Source organism: Ambystoma mexicanum, chromosome 11, assembly GCF_040938575.1.
Source record: "Ambystoma mexicanum isolate Mex_15411 chromosome 11, UKY_AmexF1_1, whole genome shotgun sequence".
NCBI lineage: Eukaryota > Metazoa > Chordata > Amphibia > Caudata > Ambystomatidae > Ambystoma > Ambystoma mexicanum.
In genome coordinates, this window is record NC_090934.1 from 116,204,821 (window position 1) to 116,230,528 (window position 25,708).

The 25,708-nt window shown below is 45.6% G+C and overlaps 1 protein-coding gene across 1 annotated transcript in view; it reads right to left on the reverse strand.

The window, feature by feature from the left end:
* The window catches only part of LOC138503122 (neurofilament heavy polypeptide-like), a 159,939-nt gene that overhangs the window by 55,295 nt on the left and 78,936 nt on the right, over positions 1–25,708 (reverse strand). The window contains exon 4 of the mRNA XM_069622640.1: positions 6,908–7,096. Coding sequence (XP_069478741.1) covers positions 6,908–7,096 — 189 coding nt within the window. The remainder of the gene's footprint in view (positions 1–6,907; positions 7,097–25,708) is intronic.

The following is a 25,708-nucleotide window of genomic DNA, read 5'->3' on the forward strand; positions in this document are numbered from 1 at the left end:
GCAGGGAATACAAACAGCCAGCACTATTTCTCCATCAGTTCAATCCTCAAAACAACTCCACATCCGTTACCTCTTTCAAAAATATGGCTTGATAAACACACAACACAGTGCGCCACTCGTACTCATCAGAATCCATCCAAAAAACAACAATCCTTTTCACCGACACCACCAAGCCCTCTAGATCCGGTGAATGTATAGTCCCTGCCACAAGTTTGGGGGTCACAACGGTCCTAAAGTTGAAATCAGAGGGTACACGCCACCATGTTTTGACAATTTGGGGCACTGCGTCAAGTCAAACAATGATTCCATAAACATGCACATCAGGGTCAACCAGGATGCCATGAACCACAAACTCTCCTTCCCTGGCCTGAATGATCACAATTTTTCTAATAGCACACATCTAAATCTGTGTATACCACCGTGGTGACGGCCCCAGAGAAGCCTTGTATGTCGAGAGTCACCTGATAGTGGGAAGTTTTCCCTCACTGATGCAGGATGGGGACCAGTGTCGACCATAAAGATGAATTGCTCGTTAACCATCTAAGCGCCCACCAAGGGTTCCTCATCAGGGTGGGTAGCCATGGACTGGACTGGCACTGAAGGGTATTCTGTGGGCTGTCCTAATCAGGATATGTATTGGTACCTGTGAATGGGTTTCCTCCCACAACGCTCACTCCCCAATATGGTGCCAGCATCCCATTTGTGACAGTGTTCGGTGTAGATGTGGGACCCCCATAGAATTGGTTTTATGAGGTTGTTTGCATCTCAACATTGGACAGGGCAGGCAGCTGCACCTGCGGAGCAAATGCGTAGGCCTGGAGTATATTGTATGGTATGGATGTGGCCATTGGTAAGTGTTGCTGTTGCACTGGGCCAGTAGGGACATATGGATTATAGCCTGCACCAATCCTACATTCCCTCATGAAATGACTCCAATTCCTGCGCCCTCAACACTGAGCTGGTCCTGCATCCCCTCTCTGCCCCATTCCTCCAAAGCCCCCTCTAACCTCTCATCTTCCATGCTGCGGACCTCCTGGATACCACTCAGGATACTGCTGTTGGGGTCCACCGTTCCATTGCACTAGCCCTCCACCTGGCCAAAACGCTGCTAGTCTTACACCCGTCCGTGCTACTGCCTGTTCCGTTACCGCCCGTTCAAGTGCCATTTTTGCCAGCTTTTTCTGTATTAGTTTCTCTTACTCTGTCCTGCAACCTTTTTGCATTTCCTTCTCCCTCTTTTTTACAGTGGTGTAGTCTGTATTTTGGCCCACCCCTTCACCACGATGCCCACTAAATCAATGACAAAAATAGGAGAGGATCTGATCGATCCCACTCGTCTCCAGTATCAACTCTCCACATCACTTGCACTTCAAAATATTCTGAGTGGGGTCTTCATCTCCCATTGTTTACTGCATTATAGAGTGCAAGTCTGGCGTGTAGGGGTATGTTTCCTGCAAGGCTTCCCACACATGTTCCATGATATTATTAAAGGGTGCACCATCAAGCATATCATCTAGCTTAACTCTTGGATATCCCGCCTTAACCCATACATCTCCAACTTGATCTCCCACCATTGCTACAAGCAAGCTTTTTATGTCACCTACAGCTAGAGGGATACCAGTGGTCTGCTTCTTGAAAGCATATATCCATTTCCCAGCCCCTGCAGCGAGGGCTGGGAGCACTTAAGTCTTCTTCGAATCCATTTGTTCCATTTGGGCCCAGGGTACATGCTGCACTCTCCCGGTGCCTTTATGTAATAGTTGCAACTGTGTTCCCATTCTTTGCTTTGCTTTCTGTCCATCACTTCTTCTGGCCACTGGGAACCTGCCCAAACCTGTTCAATTGCTAAAGCCACAAGCTCTCTACACTTGGGGCAGTTTGCATAGCCTCCTGCACCTCCAATTCATCCATGGTATTTAGTATTTATGGTGTCCCGTTCTCCTTGCCTCAAGTCGGTCTGCACCTCCGTCAGACCTCCTAGACCCACACTCTGCTCCTCATTCACTACCCTTCCCATTCTCAATGTCGCAGTACTGTGCAATCTAAACAAAATATCTCCGGCCATACCCCGGTTTGCTCTCCCCTTCCCCGAGTGCTCTCAAATGTGCCAATTCCGCTTGTGCTTAATTTATTATCCCACGATATTATAATGTTAGGTGTTGTTGGATAGGGAGGTGATGCTGTGGTAAGGAAAGGTACAAAGGTTGGGTTGGTAGATCCTGTGGCCGGGAAGGTGGTGAGAAGGTACAGCCCTCCTCTGGGCGAGAGTCCTTTGTACCTTCTGGAGCTGTTAGTTTCAGGGAGGGGCTACCACCAAGATGGAACTTGTACTCGTCATTGTCCTCTACCATTTCCCACAACTCTAAAATAACATGGCCGCTAAGAACGAGGACATGTGTTCCAATATCCCTCATCGTTGATGCCCTGCTCTGGACATGGTTGGGATTTTGCACCCGGTGTCTCTGCCACCCTCTGTCGCTGATAATGGCAATGCAGTACACATGTACGCCAATGGGGTGACCACCCCCATATTGAAAGTCCTTAAATTCGCGCACGTATTCAACCACATCCAAAAAAGACAGTTTGGTGTACGTATTCCTACCAGTCCATCACTCCTTCCTACAGTCACACCCTACTCACATTTCCTCTGGGCTCCCACACACATACACATGCATTCCAATGCCCTACACTTTCAGTACTCTTCACAGGCCCTCCCTCAGCCCCCAATACCGAGGATTCCGAGCAATTATACGGAGCCCCTACCCATTTATCCTTTTTTTTTTTTTACATGTAACATACGGCCCCATCTTCCCTAGCTCGGAAAGGTTCCCACACTTCTCGGTTCCTCATCTCATACTTCTAAAAAAAAAAAAAGAAAATAAGAAAAAGTGCCACATGGACTTTAGCGGAGCAGAGTAGTGTGTAGACGCCAACCCTCCACACGCGCTCACTTTTCCCTCTCCACACTGCCATTTCTCACACATTGTCCTCTTTTAATAAACCCCTCCCCCCCACCCCAGTTATCGCCCACATGAGGTGGATTTCCATCTGCGTGTTCACCCGAGCTGCTCTGTCATGGGGTCCCAATAATGGCCTGCACCTTCCTAGAGGTTGTGCCCTGCTCCAAAGAACGGAATTTTATGAAAACAGTTCCTGTACATCACTGTGGGTTGCACGCTTGGGATTGGTCACTGAAGGTGGGCACGGGCCATCCAGATAAGCAGCTTCGAAGCCTCTGTCTTTCACAGAAAATCTGGGAGCACGTCAGGGGTCACCAAAAATGCACAGAAACCCCTCAATGCTCACACCAGAGAAACTAAAACCCACTAGGGAAAAAGGCTCAGCAAGAACAAGGTTTATTCTCATAAAAAAAAAAAAAAAAAAAAAAAAAAAAACACACAAGTATGCAATAGCAAAGGACTCTGCTGCCACGGAGCACTCTGAAGAAATCAGCATAAGCAACAGATTATAAGGGCACCCAACATAATCAATGATGTCATTTTCATGAGTTCAAAATCCAATTAGCTAATTGGTGCGACCCTATACACAAACTCAAACTGCTCTGTAAGGCCCACCAGTCCATTGGTCCCAGCATCTCCTGTCCATCATCTTCTTTGCACGTCACTGGGCGTCAGTTGAGCATTAGAAATACAGAAAACATTGCACTCTCCATCAGTGGCCAATGTTCACCTGGTACTGCAGACATGGGTGCAGAGGCTACTTTCGAAGTCACCCCTCTTCCAAAACACCTGCTCGATCCCACATGCGTCGGCACTGTTCCAGTTCATCCCACCCCAGGCTTAGATTTGTTACTTTCGCTCCCTGGCACCTCGCAGCACAAAGGAGCTTGGGATATTCTGCTATGATCGTTTCTGATCGATTTGTGGTCTAACATTTATGGTTGGTGGTCTGGGACAGACCTGTACTCTGGAATGTGGGGTCTTGGAATAGGGGCATCTGGGCACTATAATTTAGGGTATGGGCTGGGGGCGGGGGTCAGAGGCCTCCTTCTCATGAGATAGCTGCTCACAGGGATCTCTTTATCCTCTCAAGCCCTTGTAGGGTGCATTCTTTGAGTTACACGTGTTAGTATGAGACAATGAGTGTTTTATGAATCCCTGTGGATTTGTCCTTTCCTAATGCTGACCAAGCTGCAACAACTTCTACATTCACACACGTATTTCTAGGTTTCGCTCTTGGGCCTACTGCCCGCACTGCAGTGCCAGGCCTCGATTCCAAGATGGCTGCCTTTTTTAGGACGGTGTTCGATTTAGTAATATACACACCCTTTCACACACTAAAGTACCTACAATGCACCTTCTTTTGGCACCTGCTTTCCCCCCTACATCCTCTCCATGCACCTACAACACACTTAGGCCTCTGCTACATTCAGAACCTCTCTGAGCCTTGGGATGATGGCCCCAGTTTCCTAACGTGTATGCTGATTATTAAGCTATGTTTTTAACTGAAAAAAATTGATATTTGCAATTTTAAGCAGGCCTGTGTGTACATATTTGGATACTTTGAGAAATCAATTATTCCAAATAAAGACCAGAATAAAACGTCAACTGACAGAAAGGTTGTGTGGAGGAAACAACGTAGAATTGGAGTTTGGGGGAGGGGTGGAGGTCTGCCAAAACACATCTTTCCATTAATTCTCCCATCTATCCCTCCATAACATTTTAATGACACTGACTTGCATGCCTCTTCGCAGAGTGAATATTGATGAATGGGCTACCATGACCAAGAGACAGTAGGTTGGCGATTCAGCAGGTTCAAGCTAAACACTTCCTTGGCCTTAGACCATGCCAGTCTCACTCTGAGGAAAGGCCAAAACATATGGCCCATTGAGCCCAGTGCTCGACAGCTCAGCCAATAGTCGGGTGTTTCTTTCAAAACAATTGAAAATAGCTTTTGAGGGGGCATCGCGTGGTTGATACAGTCTAAATGAAATAATTACATCTGGAAAGCTGGTCCTAGAAAGGCATAAACTTCATCGAGTCAATATGTATATGAAGGTCAAAGGGACCAAAAACACCAGAGTTCTCATCCAAGCATCATTATCTGGGAGTAATAACATGTAAATTAGTTTAGTATGGAGATATTCAGTGTCTGCTGTCAATTTGCAGGCAATACTAGGTCATCCTACCTTGGCGTGCAACACTATGTATACAACTAAAAGGTATTAAATCTGAAATGTTTACATACCACTACTACAGAGGGGGCATCAAACCCTAGAAGGTCTGCATCAGTATAAGTGCCAAATTAAGTCCCTTGAATCCAAGATTTCACAAGGAGATTGGGGTGGTTTGATTGAAGGGAATGCCCCAATAGTGTAATGTTTCCCTACAAACTCTTACAGTATAGCCAATTTGATGGGATTTCAGCTTGCATGGGACCTTATACCAGGGCAGACATGGATTGGAGTACAGTCCGATGGATGTATTTTCCAGTATTCAATATTTTTCCAAGCCGAGCATACTCTGGGTTCACCATATTTTCATTATCCCCAATTGAACCGCCATGTGGTATGAGTATGAGAAGGCTAAACCCTACCCCATTACAACCTGAAAGTAATTCGTTCTTAACCTTTCTTTTACTCCAAATGAAGCATGACGAAAGAAAATGTTCACTTTTCAAAAGACTGCCACTAGCATATGAATATCTGAAATATTAGTTTTATTAGTGTGTTTTGTTTAAGAGCATTGATCATGCCTGTAAGCAAAAAACCGTCAATATGTCCCTTCTTCTAAAACACAATTTAATCCTCTGGATTACCCTGCCAAAGTTATAGGCGTATAATTGGTTGCTTTCCAAGGGTATCAAGACTCAAATAATTACATGTTTCCCTTTGGATGGTAAAGTGGATATTCCAATTAGGGGGTAGCATTTTTAAAACATAAGGGCAATAATTCAGACATATTTTTGTACTACCAACCCATAATTGTTGAGAATATTCAATAAAACCAGCATGGTTTGCGATGCCTGTACAGCCGTACATCATTGCCATACAGGGAGATCCTCGTTTCACTAACCCCATTAATACTTTCATAGAATGCCGATTGCTGCATTTCAAAAGCGAAACATTCAATTAGAAACACATACAGCAAAGGGGATGGTGGAAACCCCTACTTGCTGCCTGGGAACAGTCAAGACTATGACAGTCATTCCATTAGTGCTTAAGGAGGCAAGAGGTGATGTATGCAGAATTTTGACCCACGTTAGGTTAGATATGGCCCCCTAATGCTTATTGTTATACAAAAAGAGTAAATGCCAGTTGGCCCAATCAAGAGCCTTTTCAGCACTGTCCACCATTATTGCTCCATCTGAGTGACTTCATTAATGACATTAAGTATCCCACAGACATGATCCATCGAGTGCCTACTCTTACCCAACCCTACTTGTTCATTGTGGACTAGTCCAGGAATCACCATTTTACATCTTTATCATTATTAAGGCGATTGGTCTATATGATGCACACAATACTCAGCCTTTGTCCTATTTAGGGAAGGTTTCAATGCTAGCTTGATAAAAAGTTGGAATGTCTCTTGAATTTACATTAACCCACAAGGACAAGCTCAGTTTTTAATTATTATAGAATACTATTTTTCCTAGATTCTCAATAGCCGGTGAAAGTTTGTCAACTAAATGTATGTTGGTTTTCATTAAGCAGTGTAAATTCCTCACAATTATTCAGAAACTAAAAACAGAAGCACAGTCCCTCTTTGGCAATGGATTTAAGTGAGGAATACAGGTGCATTCCCAGATCATGTGAAATCATCAGACAATAGTGCCAAATAATGGACCTCTGAGCAAGGATTTAAAGAACAGACCCTTCAAAAGATTGTTGAGTACAAGATCATTGTGTACATGGATATATTGAATGCTCACATAGATCCCAACACACCTTTTCCTCGTCAGTTGGACAGAACACGTCATCCATTAGTACGTGCTCAGTAACGGTGGCAGATGCATTGATCACGACTGGTAGAGCAGAAACGATCACCCCGGCTTTCTGCTTTCGACCACGCTTTTTTGGCTGCTCCTCAGGAGGAGATTTGGGATCCTCGTTTTCAGGATCAGGATTGGAGACCGTCTAAAACAAAAAAAAAAAAAAAAAAATACATGAAAAAAATAAAAATTATAGCTTCCTTCATACGAAGATGATATTTTGAAGAGCGGTTTATTGGCGTTTCGCACCACAGAAATTGTGCATCAGATCGGAAAGGGTCAAGAGGATAGAAGAAGGGGAAAAAAAACAAGTAGAGGAAACCAGGTTGATCTTTTAAACATTTTTTTTTTTAATTCTTTATTGACATTTTAACATTCAGTACATGAACAGACGACAACATACAAAGTAGCAAAGTATATCCCGGGAAAAGAAGAAGAAAACAATAAATCAATTACAACATCAAAACAAAGCTAGCACAGATTCAAGAAAGTACCCCAGACCTTTGCATGTAAATTCATTTTTCCCCCCATTTTTCTGTAAATAACCCTCTCAATGTTCACCAAGCAGTTCATTTCGGCAATCCAATCCTCCAATACTGGCACCTCTGAACAAAAATGCCTTTGCTGATAATTGAAGGTCCTCACGTAAAGCACTGCATCCCAAAACCATTGTTTTGAAATCCAAATTAATACTTTGATGCAAAACCCGGAGACACACATTGCACACCTCATGCCAAAAGCCTTGAACCTGTACACAATCCCACAATAGATGCTCCATACTACCTGTCTCACTCCTGCAACTCCAGCAAACATCAGAGTCTGACATATCCCTTTTTTTTAAAGTCTTTCCATGCTCCAATAAACTCTATTGAGGATTCACGCACATTTCAAGCCATAGATCCGATGTAATGTCAAATCCCAATCTCCTATTCATTCTGCAAACCAATATTCTCTTTGTAATTTGCAACAGTTTGATGATAGCCCTTAACTAGAAATTGATTGCTTACCACTAGTGAACAGTCCCAAGTTTGCATTTCCACCACATTGAACCTCACCAATACATCTCTTCAATTTCCTGAAACACATCTGAGACAGTGAAATTATCCACAGTAAAGCTTGCTCTCAAAGTCAATTCATTTCCCATTCTTATACACATCACCAATCCATTGAAATCCCCCTAAACACCATTCCAGCCAGAATAATACTTTGCCATTGTCCGTAATCGCTTTATTCAACCAAATAGAGGCATCTGGCGACTTCAGCGCCTCCGAACCACACATCATAGATAGTCCTCCATACATCTCTAAGAAACTCAGTCAAGTGACATCTCTTAACCTGTTGACAGACGTGAAAATTGCTCTCGGGCAAGAAGGCCAGCCATGCTTGCCTCCGCCACTGCTCATTCAGAAGGAGATTCCCCCAGAAAAAAAACTGGCATGTAAACGCCAAATGGTACGCCGTAAAATTTGGAACCCCATGCCCCCCCCCCCCCTTGTCAATAGGAAGTTGGAGTTTCCAAAGGCCAAGTCTAGGAGGCTTCCCATCCCAAAAGAATGACTGGATAATGCCATCAATCAATTTCCAATAGCACTGGCCAACTTTCAGGGGTCGCAAACTCAGAATATAATTGATTTTTGTTGCAGCATTCATCTTTAGAACATTCACTTTACCCCACATAGATAGATGCAAAGCCGACCACCTTTGAGTACACAATTTCAATTCCCTGCCAATCTCTCCCATTTTCACTTCAACCATATCACTTATAGCCGGAGTCAACCAGACTCCCAAGTATTTCATTCTGTCCTCGCACCATTGAAATCCATAGCTCATAACCAAAGATTTATCACAGCGTGCTGTTACCGGCATCACCTCCGACTTAGACCAGTTAATTTTGTACTCGCCCACCTCATGAAACCAATCAAGTGTGTTCATCAGCGAATGTAATGACAATTCCAAATCCTGTAATATTAATAAAAGATTGTCCACGTAAAACCACATTTTTTGTATAACACCCTTAAAGGAAACACCTCTCAAATCCAGGTCACAGCTCAAAGCAATAGCAAGAGGCTCAATGGCCAGAACAAACAATGGTGACAGCGGACGACCCTGCCTAGTTCACCTCTGCAGATCAAAAGACTCAGACAACAAACCATTAGTTTTAACATCTGCCGTGGGATGAGCATACAAACGGGCAACCCACACGATATATTCTTGTCCCATATTCATTGCCCGTAAGACCGTAAACAAATATTGCCAGTTAACACGATCAAAAGCTTTCTCCGCATCCAGAGAGAATACAGCGACATCATCCAAATTCCGTGCATGTGACATGGTCAGTAGTAAATTCCTGATGGTACTAGAAGATCTACGACCCTTAACGAAACCAGATTGATCAGTGTGAATACGTTTATTCATCAGCTGTCCAATGCTTGAAGCCAGTACTTTAGCCAATATCTTGTTGTCAGTATTTATCAGACTTATTGGCTGATAGCTAGCTGGTAAGTTACTGTCTTTACCTTTCTTCAAAAAGACCAAAATTGTAGCGCGATTTGTAGACTCCGGGAGGAAGCCAGCCTCTTTAGATTCAATAAACATATCCTGTAAAAGACCCAACACCTTCTCAGGAAGAATCTTATAGAACTCAACCGGCAACCCATCAGGTCCGGGAGTCTTCCCAGGATTCAATTTACTAATTGCGACTAATTTCATCAATAGTCACCTGCCTGTTTGTGATACTGCAAATGCATCGGAGGGACAGGGCCTCCATATCCTTGTCCTTTACTGCTGGTTATCGTGTGTTCTGTTGAGTTTTCCACGCAGGAGTCCATGTGGGACTCCTGGCGGTGCAGCTCTCTTTTGGTTTGGTGAACGGACCCGTGGGATACCCTTATGGCACCCATGGGTGGAGGGGGGTGCATCCCTGTGCCCCTAGTGTATGTTTTTGGTCACCTGTGGGTGGCCCACAGAGCAGGGTATGGGCTGGTGGCAGCTCCATGCTGAATTTGACAGGTGCACGCAGTATCCTCCATTTTGGGATACCCCGGCCCTGCCATTGGGATCAGTTGATTCCGGATGGAAAACAAAATGGCCCCTGTGGCCTCTTGCTTTCTATTACCCATTACCTTGTTTTCCCAAAGTCCTGGGAAGCCCTGACTCGGTCCCTTCCCCCCGACTGGCTGTTGGATGGAAGTGCCATATATGGTGGTTTTGTGAAGGCCCGGCCAGACTAGCTGGAGCCTTCCCGGTGATGTATGTTGTGGGTACCTCCTGTGGGTGGGACCTGGGTGAATAGAGTGTGTGACGAATATGCATTCTGTGTTGTGGATGTCTAGTATCTGGTGGTTGACACAATGACTGAGACAGCCCTGCCCGAAACTGGTATGAATGCAGTTTGGAGTGTTGAATGGCTCGGTACTTGTCCCAATACACAACTTGTTGTCAGTGTCTGGAGAGAAGTGATTGGCCTGAATACCTCGTGTGCCTGATTGGCTGCCTGCCTGCATGAATGCCCTTAGTCGTGATTGGATGCTTGAGTGTGACCCAGCGGAATGAATGGGAGAGCAACAGTATATCTGGGGACCGCTCACTGCTAGGAATCGTGTTCAGAAGCTGAAGTCCACTACGACGAGTAACTGAAGCTTGACCTTGAAGCCCCACTGGACAAGAAGAAGTGCTGCTGCTCTCCTTCACAATCTGAAAGCTGCTGTGTCTCCAAGGACTGACCCAGAGAGGACCTGGTAAGGCGCCCTCTTCCCGAGCTATGAGGGACCATCGTGCGCCAGCTGATCTTTGCCAAAGCTCCCTGGTAGACAGACCTTCGACAGGCTACCGACCCGAGACGGGGACTGCTGCGGAATCTCAAAGAGAAGCACCCGGACTGTTGTCTGCCACTGTCGACGACCGCTGTCGCCGACCAGAGCCGCCGTGCTCCCGTTTGCCTAAGAACTTCATTTGATCATCGGACACTCGTCTGCATCGTCGCCCGCTTCATCCCACTGGAGAAAGCCCGACCGTCGATGCGCCGAGGAGCATCCGCCGGTGTGTTTCCCGCAACCTAAAGACCACAGAGACGCCGACGACCCGACGCCCTTGCTGGGCCACAGTTCTTCATCATCTCTTTGCGGTCCAGAACTATCATCACCGAGGTGCCCCGCACGCCAACGCTCTGTCGTCGATGAGCACCGCTAGGAACGAAGCTGCCACTTCACTGCCGTAGTTCCACCTGTTCACCGTCGTATGTTCGACGACCCGTGACTCCTGCTTTAAAGGGAGGGCACTCAAGAAGGGCCGTCGATTCCCCGACACCTAACGCAGAGTTCCTCAACGCCTCTCGACGATCCGTGGCTCCTGCTTTAAAGGGAGTCACTCAAGGAGGATCGGTCGACGCATCTTCGGAGAACTCTACTCAACAAGGTACATTGTGGGGGTAAAACCTTAGGAGGAAATAAGACTATTGAACATTACATGGACTGGGCTTGTGCTATATATCTTTATTTACAGGTTGCCCCGGTTGAGAGGGGGTGGGGGGGGGGGGGATCTCCACACAGAACTGTGCCTAGCGGTAGGGGTCAGCATTCTGCCTATTGTTTCAACCATCTTGCGTTCCTTCCTTTCTCTATTGCTGGTTTCCTCATTATTGATCTGTGTGACATTTTAACCGTACAATTGATGTACTTTAATGAGATTTGAGAACATTGGTGGTACCACTTTAGAATTGTATATATTTATCATTATTGACTTCGAGTACAAAGTGCGTTATTGTGATTGTGTACATACCTTTGCATATTAATAGTGTGTGGACATTCCTTTGTGGGGGTGCGGGGACTACACTGTACTTAAGAACCATCCTGCATCACCTCCTGAGAAGCTAGACCTTGATTGCTCGACTACGTTACCAATAATAGAGAATCTTGGCTGGGGTCCTCTGTGCCTCTCCTCTACCATATAGAGAGAGGAAGTACAGACACCCCCTACCAGTCTTTACACTGTTCAATTCCTCTTTTTCAGCATTAGTGAGTTTGGAATGTCCTGTTTGCTCAATAAATCTCCACCATGACCTGTTATATCAGACTCATTCGTATACAAAGCAGCATAAACATTTCTGAAAAACTGCATTAATCTTGCGTGGATCAAAAGTGATCACTCCATTCCCATCCTCAATCGAGGTTATGGCTCCCTCAGGGTGTTGCTGTCGCAGCCTGTAAGCAAGCCACCCATCGCATTTTTCTCCCCGCTCAAAATAAGCACATTTGACCTTATAAAGGTCTCTACTAGCTTTCTCACAAATTGTCATCTAGTTCTTGCTTTAATTTCTTTAATTCACTTTTCTTATCAACATCATTCGATTCGGGTCCCGGACCAAATCATTTGTCACCGCAATAATACAAGTATCAATTTCATAGCTCCTCTTATCCATGTTCTTCCTTCTGTTACTAGACAAACCCAGAGCAAGACCTCTCATCGTACATTTGAACACCTCCCAGATAGTTTTCTTACTAAGTTCTTCGGATTGATTTCCCAAGTATTCAGCCTCTGACCTAGGTTTCTCCAACAGGGCATCATCATATACAATCGAGGCGTTAATTTTCCATTGAAATGAAGGCTCAAAGCTACCTTCACAAATACAGGCGCATGATCAGTGACTGCAATCGAACCAATTCTGCCATTTACAAAATATGCGGTCATTCCTCCAGCCAAAAACAGCACATCAATTCTTGAGTACGTAGCATGTGAGCCCGAGTAAAAGTTAAATTCCCTTTCAGGATATTCCAGCCTCCAGCAGTCTTTCAAGTCAAAGTCATCAACAATAGCACGGAACGAGCAAAAATGTGCGTCTCTCCTCTGGAAAGTCCTTCGTGTTGAACGATCAATAGAAGGATCACAAACCAAGTTAAAATCGCCTCCAAGTATAATATGAGGAGAGTCCAAATCAAGCAAGAGTTGCGAAACATCCCTAAAGAAAGACCCATCATCCATAGAAGGTGCATAAATATTGCATAGTATATTCCGAACTCCCTGAATATCTACTAGGAGTGCAACACCTTGACCTTATCACTACTAGTTTTCAAAATGTTAAATCGGAGATCCCTTTCGTACTAGAATAGCAACACCCCTGCTTTTACTGGAATAACAAAGAAAAAAATATCTCCAATCCATCTCTTCTGCAAAACACTCACATCCTCTCAGATGAGTTTCCTGTAGAAAACATACACACATTTCATTTCCTCTATACAATTCAAAATGTTTTGTCGTTTCACAGGATTATTCATAACATTAATATTCCAAGAGGTGATTGCTAAATGAGATCCCTTGGTCGCAGACATCGGTCCAGAGAGAGTCAAAAGACTAAGTACTAGCTCAAGAGAAAAAAAAAATAAAAACCAAAGATTTTTTTGAGGTCTTAAAACATAAGTAAGCAATATGTTAGAGCCAATTTTCAAACCTTTTGCTATGAAGAATAGCAAAATGTTATATTGCGGATTATGCAATCAAAAAACGAGAGGGCTGCTTCAGTTCTCGGCACCAGCCAATAAAGCAAGCATCACAGACAGACGTTTACCAGTGAAAAGGCAAATATGACATGTTATTTAAATTGTACCATTTGTTAATAGGTTATAGGTTTAAACACATTGAGAATGGGGATATCAAACGTTCTTTTAATTAACTTTTTAGCAGGGTATTTACTTCAAGGCACTAATTTATTGAAGGATGACGTCTTAAAGTATGACCGGTTATGCAAGTCGGGCATAAGAAAAGTAGGGTTTCACAACTCCGGTTATAAACAAATCCATTGATGAAGGCATTTGTAGATGAAAGACTGCATACAACTTTCCACCAATTTAAAATCTGAACTCTCCAAATTGCAAAAATTCTACAATTTTGTCTGCAAGCCTCAGTCCCTCACATCCTCAAGATTAGGCTAGGCTAGGCTAGGCTAGGCTAGGCTAACTAACACACACACACACCCCCCCCCCCAACTCCACAGGACGGACTTTGCCAAATATTGAAGTTGAAGACACTTGCAGATATTTTGATCCATGAGCAACCAATCAGCAGACATGTCAAAGATCTTAGACTGCTGTGGAAAGTCGGAATCAGGAGACCAAAAAAGAGGAATGCGAGTTCTGCACTTTATTCTTTTCAACCAAATCGTGAGTCCTAAACTGTCCCTAAACATATTGATATATGTACTATTGGGAAAGCAAATATGTAAAAAGGTGCTGGTCAGGACGCCTTAAATTCTTTGTCGAGAAACCTAATCTAACCTGTAGCCTTTCCCTACAAAGAAAATGCAAATGTTAATGAAACAATGCCTTGGGCCATTGCTCGGATAAAAAAGGCATAGTGGCTGGGTTCTGACCCACACCCTGGTGTCTCTTGGCTGTCCTTCCCCCATCTCTCCCCTTGGCATCAGCGAGTGTGTCTCAGCAAGGATGATCATGCAGCTCTCAAATTCCAAGAAAGTGCATATACAATGTGATCCGAGGCAGGCCCAACCATTTCACAGAGTCATTGCAGGATGCTGTACCTTATAGCTCCCAGAACACAGATGATCACAACATTTCACTTACCGTAAAGACAGATCTGTAAATCATTCGGAGAACGTGCAAGATGTACATTAACATTGCAGGTCAACTTCCAAAAACAGCATAGGCAACGTCATACAATGACTTCCTTAATGAAACAGGACATACTTACACATGCCACATAATGAGGGTCCTTTTCATCCTGATATGACCCTGCGTTGGTTACTCCCAATGACAAACATCTGAATCCTCATGCCGAAGTTCCAACGGTATGTGTTCCAACATCGCCAGATCTCCCCCGCCCCATCCATAACATTGACATCATCCTTTTATAGGAAATGGAACAGGATGGAGCTCTCACCAACAGTCGCATGGCGATTCCTTTACCCAGTAACTCAGAAACCACTGGCATGACACAGCACACAGTACTTTCCTTTCCATTTAAATGTAATGTCCCGCAGCATAATTTATAAACTGGGATGTTCACGCTGCACGCCGCACCAGCGCAATGGACAAGGAAAGTATTATTAATGCCAGAGGTGTCTACTAACAAAGTTATGTACCCATACACACAGGATTCTGGCCATGCACCAAGGCCATGCCCCAAGAGTACTCGGGGACAGACCCGTCGAATGTCTCTGGGGTAATGTCAGCACATATTCCTGGGAGAGCATCTTCAGTGCAGCTGTTGCACTGCCCAGGGCCACCATCACACGATGAAGGTCAACAGAGACCGCTCCCGATTTCATCCCCACAGCTCCTCCCATCAACAAGGCTCTGCCTTTCATCAATATGGAATTTTCACCACTGGCTTTGCATTTCACCGTGGATTTTTCCACCTCATCGGCAATGTGTGGTGTCCTGACTTAAGAATGGTAGACGGGATGCAGGGATCATGCAGGAGCCAGCAGGTACAAAAGGGAGTAGTTTCCTACCTGTAACTCCATTTCTCCAGCGTTGGCATCTTTCATGGATTCACATGCTGTGAATATATCTCAATGCTGCAGAAGGGAAGTTAGCTTTATCACAGTTACAGGGTAACAGGCTAGAGGGATGAGGAGAGCATGAGGGATGACATCATGCCAGTAATATCTCCCATCCTGAATCTCCTACTGTCATCTGTGGAATTCTGAGGAAACGCAAGGATCCAGCACCAACCAGCATTCCATGGCTTGCATTGTCATATGCAATGAAAGCCCAACTCTACACATTTGTGCTCCCCCCACTCGTTTTCCCACTCTGGATTGCATTCCCACTCTGGGGCTAGTCTTGCTCTCGTTCCACACTCTGGGGCTTTCCATTATTTACCCCCACTCTGGGGTTTCTCCTGGCAGTCCTACTTCGGTGTCTCCTTGGGCTCTCCCCAAATTGGGGTTCTTCACCCAGCCTTGGGTCATTTCAGTTCCCACCCTGCCTTCTCTGGGCTTTTCCTGCATTGGTGTCTCTTTTGGCTCACCTTCAGTCTTCTGCGGGCTCTCCCCACCTACAGTACGGCCCGCATTACCCTTGCTTCCCTCCGCCAGATTCCCTGGAACTAACGAGTACCTGAGACTTCTCGGCTATGCTCTTCGGGCAGGTCGGCGAGTCAGTCTGACGCACATCCACTTACACGACATGTCAACTGGGTTCTGGGTCAGTCTCGACTTGCTCTCACTTCCCACCAGCCTCAGGAAGTGACTTTACTGCATGCTGGTCTCCCACTCTTTGAGGCCAGTTGCTGATGCTGCGACAGTGACATCCCCCGTTCGGAACGCTGCATCTGGCATACGCTCATGCAGCCTTGCCACACCTACCACAAGCAGGGCCCTCACTCCCTTGAGCTCCATCGGCTTAGTCTTGCCAGTTTAAGATGGGCTCTTTATATGGTCTACACCCATGTGGATGGGCCATCCTGTTCTGGTCTCGCCAGCCAAGACTTCAGATACTTGGGGTCAGAAACCAAATCAGCTGATCTAACAGGAAGTTCAGTTACATGGTTCAACTCCCACATAGCCAACAAGTGTATTGGGATCTCACTTGCCCTGTACCATAGGGGGTCTAAAGCACAGTAGACCCACCTCCTCAATCCCAAAGTGAGTGGCTCCCCCCTTGAGGAGAGGGGACAAACTCCTTGCATTGGTCACACCTCATGCAGCTACGGTTTCTTTCATGTTATCCCTGGTCTCTATCCAACTTTGCTAACACCATCAAACTTGCTCACCACTTGTTCTCATTTTGAGCTTTTGTAGATGCACCTTTCCAGGGAATGCCTCCGCCATCAGTAAAACATTATTTTTAAGCAAACAGTAACATCACATCTGGACAAAAAGAACAGAAAAGGGAATCAAGGTGCAAAGGCAATGAATTTTACACCATCCCCTATGCCCTCGCTGTACGAGTGTCTTGGCTGCTTCAATGTTCTTTTCCCCAGCCCTGCCATCCTTTCTTCTCCCCTTTTCCACAACCAAGCACACCACCAGCAGGGCACAGTTCGCTGTAGTCCAATATGGTTCCCATGCCATAGTTCAGGGCCGACTCAAGTCCTGTCTCGGACCCCCCCCCCGATCGGCCTGGTGTGCCCTTTATACTAAAATCAACTTGCTCCGTAATCCCAATAACTCCCACGCCCCTTCCTCCCTACAGATTCCCCATCCCAATACCCCTCTTCCCCAACTCCACCCTGTCCCCCTCCCTCCATCCCCCCCAGTGCAACGCCATCCAGTCTCTTCTCAGTGTCCCCCCTCTGCTCCTTGGGTGAGAGGCCCTCCCGTTCCCGCCAGTTGCAGTTTCCCCTTACTCCCCTTCCTGTACTCGCAGCTCTACCCGCCTTCAGGGTGGTTTTAGATCACGTGTGGAAGCAAGCTCATTTAACATCTGACCCCAATCCACTACCAGTGCACTTTACGCCTCCGGATCCCTGTGCTCGTTTAGGTAATCCAAAAACGTGTTCTTATAATTCACTACATTCCCCCAAATAAATACCAAATACAAACAACTAGTGTTGAACCCAAATTACTGCATGAAATCCATCAGAGCTTGAGAAACAATTTGTATACAAACACTAAAGTGCCCACTGCACTTCTAGGTGATGTGCAGCTGGAGCAGCATTTCCATGTTGGGACCCCTTTTGCTTAATTGCAGAAAATGTGGCCTCCTGTGCTGCACAGTGCATGAAATCCTGACACACGTGCAAGCAATCAAACGATTTAAAGCAGTGTTTTCCCCATATGATGTAGAGAAATTAGCACTGTTGACATAAGATGGGGAAAAATTGGCAGAAAAATGCGATAGCTTTTCTCTGCCCCCCCCCGCCCTTTTATATGATCTTCCCATATAAAACGACATCCTAAATAAAACCCTAATATCAACATGAACAAAACAAAATCCCAGCAACACAATTCATAACACAAATGTAAGTCGAAGAAAACGCTACCACAGTGTGTTCAGGTGAACCTGAATCTTGCTCTCTTCCAAACAAATGTGTGCAAGTCTTATTTTTATTATATATAAGAAGGATAGACAAGAAAAGAGAAGGAAGATTAAGGGAAAAAGAACAAAAAGCGCAAACTAATCAGCAGCGGTGCTAATTTGTACACCTGTTCCACCAAATAAAATAAAAGTACTGATATAAAAACCAATGTATAGGTGGACCTTGAGATCTGTACGCGAGCTCATGAGCAGTGATGCGTGTAATTCTCTCAGCGTGTGTTACCTTTCCCACACCTTTGACGTTTATTCGATCTGTGCAGGGGTGCAGTATTGGGGGCTTTTTGGAGGTCCGAAAGATGCACCCAATAGCGTAACACCTTTACCACCAGGGGTGTGGCATAGACAATGGTGAAAGGACTGTTGTACCTAGGTTCACTCCACAGGGGGACAACATTCTTTACTTCGATCAAATCGCCTGGGAAGAGCTGAAGTGGCGGTGACGTCACAGAGGTAGATGCAACGATGGTTGGATCACCACATTGTGTAAGTGCTATCTGTTGAGAAATAAATGGTATTGCTTTTGTTAAGGCAGAAAGATAATCCCTGAACTCATCTCCTAGAACAGATGCATCCATGTGAGCATCTGAAGCTCTGATGGAAGATGGGGGTGCGTGTGCATTCGCCGTCCGGTTACCACCTCAAATATTTTTTAGCCTGGTGCAGAACTTTACAGTTTGCTCTTCAATAGACCGTTGACACTTTCTACAACCCCGTGGGACTGGGGTGGAAAATTGTGCACATCCTCTGCTCGATGACCAGTAATACTGTCATTTCCTAAAAAAATAAAAAAAAAAATCAGAAAAGTGAGTGCTCTTGTCAAATCGTATTACACTACACACTCCCCAGCGAGGGGAAACCTCCCCGGTCAGAAACTTGCAGGCACATTTAGCATCTGGATGTGCACAAGGACCTGACTCCACCCATCGGGAGAAGGGGCACACGATCATGTAGCGGTACCCATTACATCAATCTCCCATATCTGCATAGTTTATGTGGCATGGCCCAATCAGATGGTGTAAGGAACCTCAAGTAGTACTCAAGATGTGGCCAGTGCTATACAACTGACAAGTAATGCAATTAGTGACCATTTTGGTCAATGACTCCTGTGGATTGGCACAAACCAGTCATCCATACATCGGCCGCAATATGATGCGACACATGGGATGGGTGGTGCAGCTGGTTGAAAGCAACCAGTAGCAGCTTGTTTGGATGCCCACTTTGCCGGTTATTTCCAGCAACCACAATAAATCTGTCGGGGACTGCTTTCACCCTCTTTTCTGGCACAGATCTTGCTCTTCCTGCGGGGCACGGCCTGCAATTCAATTATCTGGGCATTTGGGAACTAGTTACAGCATCCAGGTAATTGCACTCATCCATGTGCTATCACTGGGTATTCTGAAACTGTGCACAGGGCGATGCGTTACTGGTTTGTCCTCTGCATCCGCAGCAGCATTACAGAGCAAGACCTAGTCTGTCATTGGAATGGGTGATGCATTTCACCATCGCCGTCATGGTGGGTTGGGAAAGTGCTTCCATTAGTTTGTCTAACAAAGCTGCATGTTGCACCAGGACCAGTCATCCCTCCCATTCTCCGTTTCCATTGTGCCTGCCCTGAAGGCACCATATTGGTGACATAGGCCAAGTCAAGCTGAAGAGCGAAGCAACACCCCTGGGACACTTTAAGCACCCTGATGAGCGCTAGAAGCTCTGCCGCTTGGGCTAAATAGTGCATGGGCAGTGTCTTTTGCACAATCACTTCATATGCTCCATCCACCAGGTGGACAACAGCCGCACCAGTATTCACACCAGTCCCTTAGTCAATAGTTTGACCCGTCAAAGAACCACCCCCGCGAGCGGGCAGAATTTTGCTTTTGGTATATACTCTTCTTCCCCATTCGAATGTCACACAGTCATGCTCTGCAAGGTATGTGTTGGTAAACAGTTCTGTGAGGAAGGCGGTAGGGTTTACAGTCTTGCATCATAGTATGTAAGATACACTGGACAAAATGACCTTGTATGAGGATGCCCGCTGTGGTGAGTAGATTCGGACCACTCAAGGATGGCAAATACAGCAAGATCAACGTGTTACCAATTGTAGTGCTTTTCTCAATTGAAAATGCCGCAGTCGCAAGCGCCTGTTCACAACTGGCCTTGCATCACTGAATCTAGCACTCTGATAGGCCAATGGCTTCTGGCCTAAAGTGCTTTTCTGCATGAGCACCACAGTAATCATTAGGCCATTAGAATGAGAAAACGGGTAGAGCTTGTTTTCTAGCACTGGTGCAGTACAGAAAACCTCTTTTAGTTCATTGAAACTGGTAAGCCTGTCCTCTGTCCACACTATATTTCTGTCTGTTTTTTGTGCTTCCTTGAGGCCCTGTAGCAGGTTCTGGTGTATGCAGCGTAATGAGAAATCCATGCTCCGCAATAATTGCAGAGCCCGAGAAAGGTCTACTGTGCACAGACGCAGTGGGTTTTATTTTATTTCCCTGAATAGATCAATTGCCCCAAATAGAGTACAGCTTTGCTCTGTCCCCTTTGTATCCCTTATATGCCAACAGCTGCAAAGGAGTGAACGTCACTCGGCATGGTCTACAGTCACTGCACAATAGCAGAACATCCACATGTTGTATGATGGTGCTGGGCACTTGGATGTTTCCCAAGTCAGCCTGCAAGATTCAATTAAAGATATTTGGGGATTCACAATAACTCTGTAGCAGTCTCGGGTGTACGAATCGCATTTTGCCATGCATAAACACAGTGAGGTATGGAGAGTCTGGATGCAAGGGTATGGCAAAGAAGGCGTTCCTCAAATCCACCACAGTAAAATGTGTTGCCTGTTTGGGGATGCTACACAAATTGTTACAGGGGTATGAACTACAGGACACTCTGCCTGCACAATGTCATTTAGGGGGCGGAAATCCTGAAATCATTCTGCAACTCCCTCTTTTGACTTTTTTTTTTAAATATCAGATTGATCGCTGTGTTGCATGGGGTGGTAGAGGGCACAATAATTGCGGAAATGGCGTCTCATATTCCCTCCTCTGCTTCCTAGGACAGTGGGTACTTTTTTTAAAATTTTATTTTTTTACTTGGTGCAGTACTGCACCTGGTTTGTTGTTCGCACAGGTGCTACTCCCTGCAAGAGCCCCACATTGTGGGCACTGGTTGTCCATAACCTCTCTGGGGCCTGCTCTAGATCTTTCTCAGTGAAGTAGGGCAGGGCAAACAAGGGCTATCAAGGACATTGCACTTGCAATACTGCAGCGTAATCCCACATGGAATACAAATAGCCAGCACTATTTCTCCATCAGATCAATCCTCAAATATGTACCTCTTTCAAAATCTGGTTTGATCAATATACCACACAGTGCGCCACGAGCACCCATCAGAATTCGTTCCAACCACAACAATGCTTTTCGCCAACACCACCAAGCCCTGTAGATCCGCTGAATGCATAGTCCCTGCCACAAGTTTTGGGGTCACAATGGGCCTAAAGATACAGAGGGTACCCGCCACCACGCTTTGACAATTTGGGGCACTCCAAGTAAAACAGCAATTCCATAAACATACATATTGGGGTCAACAGGGATGCCACTAACCACCAGCTCCCCTCCCCTAGCCTGAATGATCACCATTGCCCTCATAGCACACATCTACTTCTGTGTATGCAACCGTGGAGACGGCCCCAGAGGAGCCTTGGATGTCAAGCGTTTCACCCGATAGTGGGAAGGTTCCCCTCACCGATGCACGACTTGGTATACCAGTGTGGACCATAAAGATGAATTACTTGTTAACCATCTCAGCATCCACCAAGGGTTCCTCATCAGGGTGGGTAGTCATGGACAGGACTTGCACGCAAGGGCTTTCGGTGGGCTGTCCTAGTCAGGATATGTATTGGTACCTGGGAACGTAAATGTGTTTCGTCCCACAACACTGACTCCCAGATACGGTGCCAGCATCCCAGTTATGTGTAGATGGGGGACCCCTGTACCCTCCCTCTAACCTCCTCTTCCATGCTGCTGACCTCGTTACCACTCAGGATACTGCGGTTTGGTCCACCGTTCCATTGCCCTTGTCCTGCCCCTCCACCTGGCCAAACACTGCTATGCTAACATCTGTTCGTGCTGCTGCCGGTTCTTAACTATTTGTGCTAGCTTTTTCTGCATTAGTTTCACTTGCTCCATCCTGCAACATTTGTGCATTTCCTTCTCCCTCTTTTTTACAGTGGTGTACAAATAGTCTGCATTTCAGCCCACCCCTTCACCTCGATGCCTATTAACAAAATATCAATGGGGCCTTTAGGTAATAGTTGCAACTATGTGCCCATTCTTCGCTTTCCGTCCATCACTTCTTATGGCCACTGGGCCCTGCCCAAAGCTGTTCAATTGCTGAGGCCACGAGCGCTCTACTCTTGGGGTAGTTTGAGGTGCCTCCTGCGCCTCCAATTTATCCATGGTGTCCCATTCTTCTCTCAAGTCTGTCTGCACCTCTGTCAGGCCTCAATGTCCCATCACCCACACTCTGCTCCTCAGTCGCTACCCTTCCCATTCTCAATGTTATCGCAGTACTGTCCAATCTAAAGAAAATATCTCTGGCCCTCCACTCATCCAGGCCACACCCTGGTTTGCTATCCCCTTCTCAGAGTGTTCTCACCAGTGCCAATTCTGCCTGTGCTACTTCGAATACCTCTTCTAGGTCATTCTGTAGCTTACTATCCAATGATATTATAGTGTTAGGTGTTGTTTGATATGTGGGTGATGCTATGGGGGGAAAAAGGTACATAGGTTGGGTTGGTATATCCCGAGGCCGGGAGGATGGCGAGTAGAGCCCACCTCTCGGTGAGGGTGCTTTGTACCTTCTGGAGCGGTTAGTTTAACCACACTTGGGGAAGGGCTACCGCCAAGCTGGAACTTGCACTAGTTATTGTCCTCTACCATTTCACACAACTCTAAAATCTCTTTACTCTACTGAAGCTTTTTACCTTTATAATTGGCTGCCAAGAACAAGGACATGTGTTCCAATATCCCTCAACGTTTGTGCCCTGCTCTGGCCATGGGTGGGACTTTCCATCCTGTGTCACCGCCACCCACTGTCACTGATATTTTTTCAATCTTACTCTTATACAATGGCAATGCACTACACATTTACTCCAACGGGATGACCACCCCTATATTGAAAATCCTTATATTCTCGCAAGTATTAGACCATATACAAAAAATACAGTTTGGCTTACATATTCCTACCAGTCCACGACTCTTTCCCCCAGTCAACCCCTACTCGCACTTCCTCTGCGCACACACACATATACAGTCCCATGCCCTACACTTGCCGTACTATTCTCACAGGCCCTCCCTCAGCCCCCAATACACAGCAAAGTTAAAACACAATGAGCTAAAATAATCAACTAAAATAACCACTACTTCTCATTTCCCCCACTCAGGTTATATTGTGCACGGTATTCTGAGCTCCAATTATACAGAGCCCCTACCCATTTATCCTTTTTTTTCCCCCACCTGTAAAATATGGCACCATCTTCCCTAGCTCAGAAAGGTTCCCACACTAAAAAAAAAAAAAAATAATGAAGTGCCACATGATCTTTACACACTACTCTGCTCCACTCCACACCAACCTATCACGCACCCTCACTTCTTCCTCTCCACACTGCCATTCCTCACACATCGTCCTCCCCATTCTCCCTTTTAACAAACCCCCTAGTTATCACCTAAATGAGGTCTATTTAAATCCGCGTTTTCCCCCCAAGCTCCTCAGTCACGCGGTCCCAATAATGGCCAGCGCCTTCTTAGAGGTTGCGCCCCGCTCCAAAGAGCAGACCCGAATTTTGTGAAAACTGCTTCTGTACATCACTCTGAGCATCACACTTGGGACTGGTCACTGAAGTTGGACACAGCCCCTCCAGATATATGGCCTAGAAGCCTCCGTTTCGCAGAAAATCTAGGAGCACATCGGGGTCACCAAAAATGTAGAGAAACCCCTCAATGCTCACACCAGAGGAAATAAAACCCACTAGAGAAAAGGGCTCTTCACACCTCTTGCACGGAGTACAAGGTTTATTCTCATTTAAAAAATTAAAAACACACAAGTACGCAATACCAAAGCACGCTGCTTCCACAGAGCGCTCTGAAGAAATCAGCATAAGCAACAGATTATAAGGGCACCCAACATCATCAATGATGTCATTTTCATGAGTTCAAAATCCAGTTAGCCGATTGGTGCAACCCTATACATATACAAACTCAAACTGCTCCATAAGGGATGCCAGTCCATTGGTCCCAGCATCTCCTGTCCTTCCATGTGGGCTTCTTTGCACATCACAGGGAGTCAAGTTGCTTAATTGGGAATTAGAAATACAGAAAACATTGCACTCTCTATCAGTGCCTTAATGTGTACCTGGTACTGCAGACATGGATGCAGAGGCCACTCAAGGTCACACCATCTTCCAAAACCCCTGCTCGATCCCAGATGTGTCGGCACGGTTCCATTTCTTCCCACCCCAGCCTCAGATGTGTTACTTTCCCTCTCTGGCACCTCGCAGCACAAAGGGGCCTGGGATATTCCGCTATGATCATTTCTGATTGATTTGTGGGCTAATATCTTTATGGTTGGTGGTCTGGGACAGACCTGTACTCTAATGTTGGGTATTGGAATAGGGGCATCTGGACACTATAACTTAGGATATGGGCTGGGAGAGGAGGGGGGTAGGTCAGAACCCTCTTTCTCATGGAATAACTGCTCACAGGGATCTCTTTGCCCCCCTCATGCCCTTGTAGTGTGCATTCTTCTCAGTTACACATGTTAGTATGAGACAATGAGTTTTATGAATCCCTGTAGATTTGGCCTTTCCCACTGCTGCCCAAGCTGCAACAAACATCTACATTCACAAACGTATGTCTATTTTAAATAAATACCCGGTCACACACTAAACTACCTACAATGGATCTCCTCTTGGCACCCACTTACCTTTCTCCAGGCACCTACATCACACGTTAGGACTCTGCCACATTCGGAACCTCTCTGGGACCTGGGATGATGGACCACGTTTCCCAAAAAAGTACGCTGCTTATTAAGCTGTTTTTTAACTGACAAATTATATTTGCAATTTTAAGCAGGCATGTGTGTACATACTTGGACATTTGGATACTTCGAGAAATCAATAAGAATTCCAAATAAAAACCAGAATAAAAAGCAAGTCAACTGATAGAAATGTGGTGTGGAGGAAACCACGTAGAATGGAGTTCTACTTACTGATAATGTGAGTTTGGGGGAAAGAGGTGGAGGTCTGCCACAACACGTCTTTCCATTAATTCTCCCATCTATCCCTCCCCAACACTTTAATGACACTGTAAGACTTGCATGCCTCTTCACAGAGTAAATATTCATGAATGGGTTGCCATGGGTTACCATGACCAATGACCAAGAGACAGTTGGTTGGCAATTCAGGAGGTGCAATCTTAACACTACCATGGTCTTACACCATGCCAGTCTCACTCCGAGGAAAGACCAAATCATATGGCCCATTGGGCCCAGTGCTTGACACCGCAGCCAATAGTTGGGCGTTTCTTTCAAACCAATTGGAAAATAGCTTTTGAGGGGGTATTGCGTGGTTGATACAGCATAGTCTAAGTTAACTAAATACAGAAGGACCCAGAAAGGCATAAAGTCCATCTAGTCAATATGTATATGAAGGTACCCGGGACAAAATTAACACCAGAGTTCTCATCCAAGCGTCATTACCTGAGAGT